At 49.4% G+C, this 9,132-nt stretch overlaps 2 protein-coding genes across 2 annotated transcripts; both read right to left on the bottom strand.

Moving 5' to 3' along the window:
• Nucleotides 1-206: 206 nt before the first annotated feature.
• On the bottom strand, nucleotides 207-2,678 carry LOC109773923 (putative glycerol-3-phosphate transporter 5). Its single transcript, XM_020332650.4, has 2 exons — nucleotides 1,619-2,678; nucleotides 207-989 (listed from the first exon to the last, which is right to left on the bottom strand). The coding sequence occupies exons 1-2, from the start codon at nucleotides 2,559-2,561 to the stop codon at nucleotides 472-474; spliced, it is 1,461 nt and encodes a 486-aa protein (XP_020188239.1). The 5' UTR covers nucleotides 2,562-2,678; the 3' UTR covers nucleotides 207-471.
• A 500-nt stretch (nucleotides 2,679-3,178) lies between these two features.
• LOC109773924 (hydroxyproline O-arabinosyltransferase 1) lies at nucleotides 3,179-6,557 on the bottom strand. Its single transcript, XM_020332651.3, has 8 exons — nucleotides 6,023-6,557; nucleotides 5,067-5,134; nucleotides 4,781-4,982; nucleotides 4,600-4,697; nucleotides 4,404-4,473; nucleotides 4,232-4,303; nucleotides 4,038-4,151; nucleotides 3,179-3,754 (listed from the first exon to the last, which is right to left on the bottom strand). Exons 1-8 carry the CDS (start codon nucleotides 6,434-6,436, stop codon nucleotides 3,683-3,685), a joined length of 1,110 nt encoding a protein of 369 aa, XP_020188240.1. The 5' UTR covers nucleotides 6,437-6,557; the 3' UTR covers nucleotides 3,179-3,682.
• Nucleotides 6,558-9,132: the final 2,575 nt, after the last annotated feature.

Genomic DNA, 9,132 nt, shown 5'->3' with positions numbered 1-9,132 from the left:
ATAGTAATAATTCATAAAAATATGTAGTAAAGCCATCCACTCAAGGGAAACTTCTCTGCTCCTCGTCCACAAAAATCATGTGACGTGACTACAACATGGTTGACGCCACATCATTGCCATTGTACAAGTCCTGATATTTCAAGATCATGCAACGGGGCGAGGCTCATACTTTGCACACAGCAATCTTTTGGTAGTTGAACAATCTATACAAGTGGAAAAGCAATAAGCAATCAGAACAAACACGGATGCCATGGTGATGTTTTGTTTAATCCCCTTACTGAGAGGTACTATGGTGCAAATAGAAAAGGAACATTTGTATCCAGCCTTCCATTTCCATGGGTGTGCATATGTGCAACCAACCAACGAACCAATTTACAAGAACCAAGAAATGGCCGTAACCTAACTCCTACAGACTTCTACAATTCCCACGAAAAAAGCCTCTCGCAGTTCCGAAGCGCTGGCAAACAAAGCCTAACGCCTGGCACCGATCTTGGCGACTATCTCGTCCCTCGCTATGCGTATCAAAAACACGAGAGCAAGGGATATGGACACAATCAGCATGAAGAACACACTGTTCCATCCTCTTGTCGAAATATACCCTGTCAGTAAGGGGCCTAACGCTGCGCCGACAGAGCCGGTGCCATCGATTATCGCAGAGACGGTGGCTAGTGCTCGTGAATTCCCCTTGATGGCGTCTTGGGTGCCGAGATCGGTTGCGACGGCCGTGGTGATGAGGGAGTATGGGCCGTTCACGAAGTAGCCAGAGATGAACATGAGGGCGATGTTGTGACGCATGGATATGCTTCCGAATGTCCGGTAAAGGATAAGAGCGGGGATAGAGAGGAGAAGGAACAGAGCTGATGTTATAGCTCTGGCACCTATTGCGTCTGAGAGGAAGCCAGCTGAAATCCCTCCCAACACTCCTCCGATGTCGAATACAATGGACAGAATTCCTGAAGCCTTGTGTGACAAGAACTGCCCTGCTACAGCTGCAACATTGCATAATGTAATGTAAGTACACATGATGATTAAGCTAACATTAAAAATCATAGTCGGGAAAAGTTCTACACCGAATGAAAAATGCTTGCAACAAGTAGCAATAACCTCCCAATGGCACTTGTCACTTTTAATTTACTCCTAGCCTTAGAATACTGAACTACAGAAGCAAACCCAAGGAAGCATGGGTAGGTTACACAATATCATAAACTAGACGAACCACTGCCTCACCCGTGTGTCAACTGTTATGATATCTCTACCTGTAAAAGTAGGAAGATAAATGATGCATGGAGACCATACATGTTGGTAGCATCCAGTTTACTCAACAAAAAGAGGGTTCTTCAATTCAATATGCCACATTTTAACCTCTTAGAACAGCTTAGTAAACTAACACTGCTACATTGCTACTTATATAAAGGTAGAAATGCTGAAAATGAAACCCAAAAGAGAATTTAAAGGCGATCCCTGAGAAAAACTAGACATCAATTAGCCCCATTACATTGCATAAACAGAAGTTTTCTTATTTGCAGATCTTAAATTCTTGATTGTGCACGAAAATGCAGATTATGTTGTCCAATAAGAAGCGAGCAGATAACAAAGTGGTAATATAAGCACATAGTACCATTGTTCCGGATGTAGAATGGCAACCAGTAGAGGAAGGTATAAGCAACAAGCTTGGAGAAGAAGAGGCAGAATGCATATTCCGCGACACCTGGCAATCTCCATGCCTCCAAGAACCCAATGGCCGTAGGTAATTGGGACCCCATTCCCAATTCCAATTCACCATCATCATCCACTTCAACCTCTTTCTTGTCCTCTACAAGAAGCTCCACCTCCTCCCCACCATCCCCATTCATCTCAACCTCCATGGCATCCAGCTCCAGGCCAGCATCACTCGGGTGAGCGACCAGGAACACCAGCACCACGACGCCGAGCGCGGCAATGACGAACGCCGGCACCAAGAAGGACCACCCCCAGCCGAACTCGAGCACGGCCGCGGCGAGGACGGAGCCGGCGATGTTGCCGACGGAGGTGTGCGAGTTCCACACCCCCATGATGGTCCCGCGACGGGAGGCGTGGCCGAACCAGTTGCCCACGACGGCGACGACGCAGGGCCACCCGGCGGACTGGACGACGCCGCTGGCGACCTGCGCGGCGAGGAAGAAGGGGAGGCTGTGGACGCCGAGGAAGTAGGCCGCGCCGAGCGCCGCCGACGCGGCCCCCGAGGCGAGCATGGCGGCGCCGAGGAGGACGCGCAGGTCGGCGCGGTCGGCGAGGTGGCCCGCGGCGAACATGGCGGCGGCGTAGGCGGCGAGGAAGGCGACGTCGAGCTCGCCCAGGCGGTGGGTCCCCTCGGGCCCGGTGAACGGCGCCCAGCCCGCGGAGAGGACCGCCTTGACGATGCTGGGCGGCTTGCGGGAGGCGTGGAACGCCGCGTAGGCCGCGAAGGTGAGCGCCAGCACCGCGTACTGGCGCCGCCGGACGCCCCGCGCGGTGCCGCCGACGGCGGGGGCATGGCCTCCGTGAGGGAGCGCCGGGGAGGCTGGCGCCGCCGCGGGTTCCATCGGAGGATGAGGAGGCGGCGGCGGGGGCTAGGGAGGGGAGGAGGGGCCTGTGGTCATCGGAGGCGGCGAGGTGGGATCTGGCAGGCAGGCAAAGGGAAGAAAAATGACGACTGGGAGGAGAAGTAGTACGAACGAGGGAATTGACTTTTCCCTGTGAGGAAACCAGTTTTTTCTTCTTTGCTAAATTAATGGTAATGTTATTTGGCGAACGTCAGCTCGGAGGGGATGACAAGCGAACGCTTTTTCCTAGCACTGTTACTTGCTTCATGAAATCAAACGGTGGCGGTTTTAAACGAAAAATGTCTTCTTCTCAAGAAACTGCCATGTTGTTCCGAAGAAGTTGTCAACCCCTCACAACTAAAACTATCAGTAAAATCGTTCGAAATGCCACTCCCTTCTAGCGAACATTCGCCAGCTAAGAGTCCTAAATGCATATAAAAGAGGAAAAAATGTCGGCATAACAAAATGTGGTGTGTTCAAGGTGTGATTTATGTTGTTGATTTTGGCCTCTAACAGCTGCAGTCTGATTAAAATGAGCCTTTGTGTAGGTGAAGTGATTATGCATAATTTATACCACGTAGGCAGAAGACAAAGATCATTAGTGTAAGCTAAGCAAGTAAGGGCGAATATATCACTTCTTGAAGGGCAAATTCTTTCTATACAACCACAGTTATATTACTCATCAAGCTTGAATACTCGATTCATGCATTGCAGCTTCTGTTCAAATGAAAAAACAAGTAAACAGAGGATTCCATTGTCTTGCCTAAAATACAGTGTCCGTGACTTTTCTGAAGCGGAAAGGACTCAGGATGAAGTCACAACTCACAAGTCAGGAATGAGCATCAAGAACAAGAGCTCAACACGCCTCACACTCATTTCCATTGTAATTCTCACCTAAGACATCCTATATGTGTGACTGTAACTAAGGAGATCATGTTGTTTTTGCACTGGTTTTGCTTCCGGATTTCGGCAATCCAAGGCCAGAATACACACGCTTGGAGTCAGGGCCCTGGATAAATTCGTATGAGCCACTTATCCAAGCTTGGCCGGTGATCGAGCGAACAAAATCGGCTTTTTTTTTGCGATTCAAATCGGCTTGACAAGTATCAGATTGCACAAGGTCACTCGGCAGCGTACGATTCCCAGTTGGGTATGCTGGCCGTTGCTTCATTAACCATTTTCACAAGTGTCACCTGCGAAAAACACAAAATCCACTATACGCGTTAACAAATATTCCAAGAACATAGGATAAAGGCATAGTAAAAAAGGGACTTGTGGTAGTTGTGAATGTACTGAGTACTGACAAAGATAACAACACTCTTCATAAAAGACTAGATAACCAAGACAGTGCGGGTTCGGTACAGAATAAAAAAGAACAGTGCAGAAAATTCAGAATAATGGCCACTAGAATGACAAAAGTAAGGGTCCTTGAACGGAAAACTAATATTAGAAGCTGTAGGCAGAACTGGACCGTACCACACTTTGAGGTACGCCATTCGGAGGTAATGGCAAATTTCTAGGAGGAGGTTTATTCTCGTACGATCTTTTGTCAAACCTCCACTCTCCAATTTTGCCATAAGTTAATTTGCCCTAGTTAAGAGAAGAACGTGGTTAAAGAACGAACTTCTAAGACGAATCCTGAAATTTTGCGTCAAGAGAGAACTATATACCTTCATATCATAATCACACCCATAAGTATAATGTATAATAAATGAATCACCAATTTCAAGGTCCCATGGTGGCTAAAACAACAGAATGGAATTATCAGCTCAGCGCAAAATTGCACAATTCCCCAAAATACATGGGTCACATGCTCATAAACCAAACAGTCACATACTAAACCTGAATCATGAAATCCTTGTGTAAGATGTTCCCCACTCCATGGAGAGCAGATGATACAGCATACGCATACCTGTTTTCCAGAATAACAGCATAGAGACGTCAGTATACAGAATAGTGAGATATGCTGCGCGCCTGATTGAAAGCTTGAACATATTATTGAAATTAGATGATGAATGAATGATTGGTAGGCCTTTACATTTCAAGAACCCAGCCAAATGCTTTATCTGCTTCGGGATCTTTCTTCATTGCTAACGAAATATTCATCCATGTTGGTGCGATCCTAGAAAGAGATTCCTAGCAAATCAGGGAGAATATAATTGATTAATTACTTCAGTATGAGTAGATGCTCTGAATATATTCCACTGCGAAAAAAATACCTTCTCAATGATGACAGGAGAATTTCCTATTGGGTCAATGTTAGTGATCGGCCCTTCCTTTTCAGGGAAGAATTTACGCAGCACTTTTTCATATTTTTTGGGCTCGATATAGAAGAAAGGGAAAGCTGCTGCCCGGCCATCTCTTGATAAGTTTGGGATTGGTTTGACAATAAGATGATCTGGCTCTGCCATCAAGATATATCTACAGCACATATGGAAATGAACTAAGACATTGATTCTGAAGGTTGATGTATGCTTCTTTTATATGAGTTTTCTATAAACTTACTCTTCTGGAATGTCTGCCTTCTGGAGCCATTGAACAAATGCCCAGGGCCTATTAAGAACAATGTATCCCTGAGATTTGGATGAGCTCTGTTAAGAGAAAATTCTAACAAGCAGCATTCTGGGAACAATTTGCCACAGAAAAAAAAACATTCTCAAAGATAAAATGCATGCTTTTTGGTACTAAGGCTCGGTGAAAAACTTTGTGAGATCTTGAATGTTTGTCCATCAGTATGCCAGTCATGTTGCTACAATAAAACTGAACAATGATAGGAGTAGATTATATCCAAACAGTGACAGTTCCACTTTACCATAAGGCTCTGTCATCATGAGAGACATACTGAGTACTGACTAAAGGTTTATTAGCAGCTGGCATCCTAAGTCGATGGTTCTTGCTCTGGACGCCACATGATGAAAAGTGGGTAGCAGCAGGGTCCAATCCTGTTTACTCATCCTAGCTGCCAGACAGTCTTTTCCATCAACTTGGCCCTGGCCATTTTCTCAGATCCACATGCACTTGATCCCCACATGTTTGCATAACAAGGTAAGGCAGGACAGCTGTTGTTTCGTCCAGAAGTTCAACGCTCATGTGTCAGTGGAACTATAATCTATGCCCTGACCTTTCCAGTGCGGCAGAAGTGGAGGACTTGGGACATCAAATTTGTTATACGGAGTAGTGGTGATGTGTTAGTGTTATATATGGAACTCAAACTGAGCATGAAACTGAACACGAACCAATGTCTAGACAGTTTCAGGAACTTCTTTGCCGATCTTCCTATCAACCGATTCACGTGATCCGCACGAACAACCCGCATTTCTCCGGAACCTCTACCCAACCGGCAACAGCAAACCAGGGAAGCAACAATTTTTATTTTATTTTAAAAAAGAAAAACACCGAGCAACATGGTAAAAATAAAATTGCCGTTTCACCTAACCGAGCAACTGAGCGCGGGGTGTTACCTGATCCGCCCCGTCGGGGAGCGGGTCGGCGACGAAGGTGGGGATCTCGTGGACGAACTCGTCGGGCCTCCCGGAGTGCAGGATCCTGGTGAAGCCGCCCATGTCGGCGCCGCCCGCCCGCCGCCGCGCCTGCTTGAACCAGTGGTACATGACGCGGCACTGCCACGTGTTGTACACGGACCCCGACGCGGTCACCGCGGTGTGGAACAGCCTCCGCCCGCCGGTGCCGCCGGCGCGACCGGAGGCGAGGCGGCGGGAGGAGGAGGAGGAGGATGCGGTGGTGGCGGCGGGGAAGGAGGCGGTGGGGAGGGGCAGGAGGGAACGGGAGGAGAGGAGCACGTTGTAGGTGAGGAAGGCCGCGGAGACGGCGATGAGCACGAGCCGCAGCGCGCCGCGGCCGCACGGCGCGGCCATGGCGAGGTCCCGGGTGGAGGTTGGGAGAGCGGGGACTCGAGTGCGCGTGCGCGTGCGCGGCGTGGACAGTGCTGCTGCCCCGAAAGGCCAACACTGAACGCTACGCCAAGCAAACCTCCATCTAACGTCCACCTGATCTTTAGGATACCCAAGAAAATGGAGCTGAAAGATGGTCCTAGTTTCTTCTCTTTTATTTTCTTGCGAAGGAAAGATAGCTTCTTCGTAAGAGTGTTTTCATTTGCATACATCATGATTTACATGTAGCCAGGAAAGATATCTGCATTTCACTAAAGAACAAGAGGAAATTTTTCATTTATTATTTGGGAAACACTGGAGATCACCTGATTGATTTATGTTCGCCCTGTCGACCGCCTTGAGCGTGTGATACGTACCCCCGGGACGAATTTTCGTTCAAAAAGACCAGCTGCGCAACGTAATTGACAAAAAAGACCACTTTCAAATGAAATTGACAGAAAAGATCACCCCAGCCATGGCGGCAGGCGCATCAGCCGACGCGTGGCACCTACCGCCACACGGCCAGGTGGCAGCAGGCGCATAACACTGTCCTGGAACGGCGGACTGCATGTGGTCCCTGCCACCTAGTGTGGTGGCGGCAAGACTATTTGCCTGCTGCTATTTCGTCTGTATTTTGTTTCATCTGATCTGACAAATAATGCCACAGATTCGTATGCCCCTGCTGTTGATTTCTAGACGTGCAGTGTATTCTTTTGCAAATAATAATTATTTATTTACAAATAATAATACGAGCCTTCGTCGCGGGCCTCATCCTCGGCATCCTCGCACCGGCCTCAATGCCCGGCGGAACATCACCGCCGCAGGCCTCATCGTCGGCCTACTCGTGCCGGGCGATTCACCCGGCGGCCCTTCACCACCACGGTCTCATCGCCGGCCTCCTCGTGCCGGCCTCATCGCCCGGCGGACCTGCTCCGACGCAGGCTTCATTGTCGGCCTCTTCGCACTGGCCTCATCGCCTGGCAGACCTTCGCCGCCGGAGGCCTCAACGTCGGCCTCATCGCCCGGCGGAACTTCTCCGTCGCGGGCCTCATCGTCGGTCTCCTTGCGCCGGCTTCAACGCCCGTCTGCCTCCTCGTTTACATTCACCGCCGTAGGCCTCATCGTCGGCCTCCTCGCGCCGACATCATCGCCCGGCGGACCTTCACCGCTGCGGGCCTCATCGCCTCCAAAGGTCCGCCGGGCGATGAGGCCTGCGGCGGCGAAGGTCTGCTGGGTGAATCGCCCGGCGCGAAGAGGCCGATGATGAGGCGTGCGGCGGAGCAGGTCCGCCGGGTGATAAGGCCGGCGCAAGGAGGCCGAGATGAGACCATGGCGGAGGCTCGTATTATTACTTGTAAATAAATAATTATTATTTGCAAAAAACTGCACTGCATGTCTATAAATCAACAACATACGAATTTGTGGCATTATTTATTAGACGAAACGAAACGCAGAAGAAACAAAACACAGAAGAAACAAGACGTAGACGAAATAGCAGCACACAAACAATCCTGCCGCCACGCCACTAGGCGGCAGGGACCACATGCGGTCCGTCATTCTGTATTGGGCGCATGCTGGCTGTTATGTGCCAACTGCCGCCTGGCCGTGTGGCGGCAGGTGCCACGCGTCAGGTGGTCCTTTGTCAATTGCGTTGCGCAGGTGGGGAGGTCTTTTCTGTCAATTTCATCCAAAGGTAGTCTTTTTTGTCAATTGCGTTGCGCAGGTGGTCCTTTTGGACAAAAATTTCCCCCGGGACCCATGAAACTCGGTCTCTCTCTCGCATCGCTCCATCCTTATTTTTCGACCACCTCCTCAATGACCACTGCATACGCCTCTCTACCAAATGCTCAACCAAAAACCATGGCACCTTGCGTCCGCTTCTCAAAGAGAACGCGAGGAAGAGAGCGCCTCCACCACGGCGGAGGCCGACGTTGCAAAGGATGGTGACCAGTGTTGCGGGATCCGGGCCATCCTAGACTTCATCTACATGCGCGATGATGCAAGTCAATGTGCTTCATCGCCGGCGATGCTGTGAATGGTGTGGCTAGCAAAAGCTCCACTGTTGCGGAAGCATCAGCGATTTGCAAGAGTTCGCCTGTGTTGAGGAAGCATCGTCGATGCTGTGGGAGGGTTGTGAGAATTGCACATGTTGTGAAGCATCGCGAGTGCTGCAGGGAGGGAGCCAAAGCGTTATCGGTGTTACGGCCCGACATGTGATACGGGGGTTCTGCGAAACATCACCGGTGTTGTAGGAGGTCGTCAAAGCATCGCCGATGTTGCAGTTGGCCGGGGATCATCGCCGATGCTGCACCAGATCGTTTGTGCGTCTCAGAGAGCAGCGTCGAAGCCACATAAACGTGCAATTGATTACACAGTCTTACAGTCCAAAATCAATGTAAAAATAAAAAGCAATGTCAATATAAATACATGTAATTGAGTGCACCACTTTAAACTGACTACACATGATCAAAGTCCTGACTGCCACTATCGGAGAAGTGTTCGCTTTTGCTTGGAAGGAGAACACACAAGGTGAAGAGGCTGCTTGGACTGTTCGATGATGCTCGATCTGACGGCTCGCGAGCCTTGTTATTTTTTATCTGAGCCGAACCTATTTTCATTCTGCCACATTTGAGACATATTGAAGCTCCCGTAAAAATAACATGTCAAGGATATGTGACTCC

Source organism: Aegilops tauschii, chromosome 7 (assembly GCF_002575655.3).
Source record: "Aegilops tauschii subsp. strangulata cultivar AL8/78 chromosome 7, Aet v6.0, whole genome shotgun sequence".
Classification (NCBI taxonomy): Eukaryota; Viridiplantae; Streptophyta; class Magnoliopsida; order Poales; family Poaceae; genus Aegilops; species Aegilops tauschii.
Note: the sequence above shows the minus strand (reverse complement) of the source record. Positions and strands in the feature narration are given on the sequence as shown.

Excerpts from the sequence above, each read along its gene's own strand:
- LOC109773924 (XM_020332651.3), bottom strand. The coding sequence starts at position 6,436 with ATGGCCGCGCCGTGCGGCCGCGGCGCGCTGCGGCTCGTGCTCATCGCC. Across the intron at positions 4,474-4,599 it reads TTTGGCTGGGTTCTTGAAAT|GTATGCGTATGCTGTATCAT; the intron begins GTAAAGGCCTAC and ends TCTGGAAAACAG. Across the intron at positions 3,755-4,037 it reads ATGGCGTACCTCAAAGTGTG|GTGACACTTGTGAAAATGGT; the intron begins GTACGGTCCAGT and ends TGTTTTTCGCAG.
- LOC109773923 (XM_020332650.4), bottom strand. The coding sequence starts at position 2,561 with ATGGAACCCGCGGCGGCGCCAGCCTCCCCGGCGCTCCCTCACGGAGGC. Across the intron at positions 990-1,618 it reads ATTCTACATCCGGAACAATG|CTGTAGCAGGGCAGTTCTTG; the intron begins GTACTATGTGCT and ends GCAATGTTGCAG.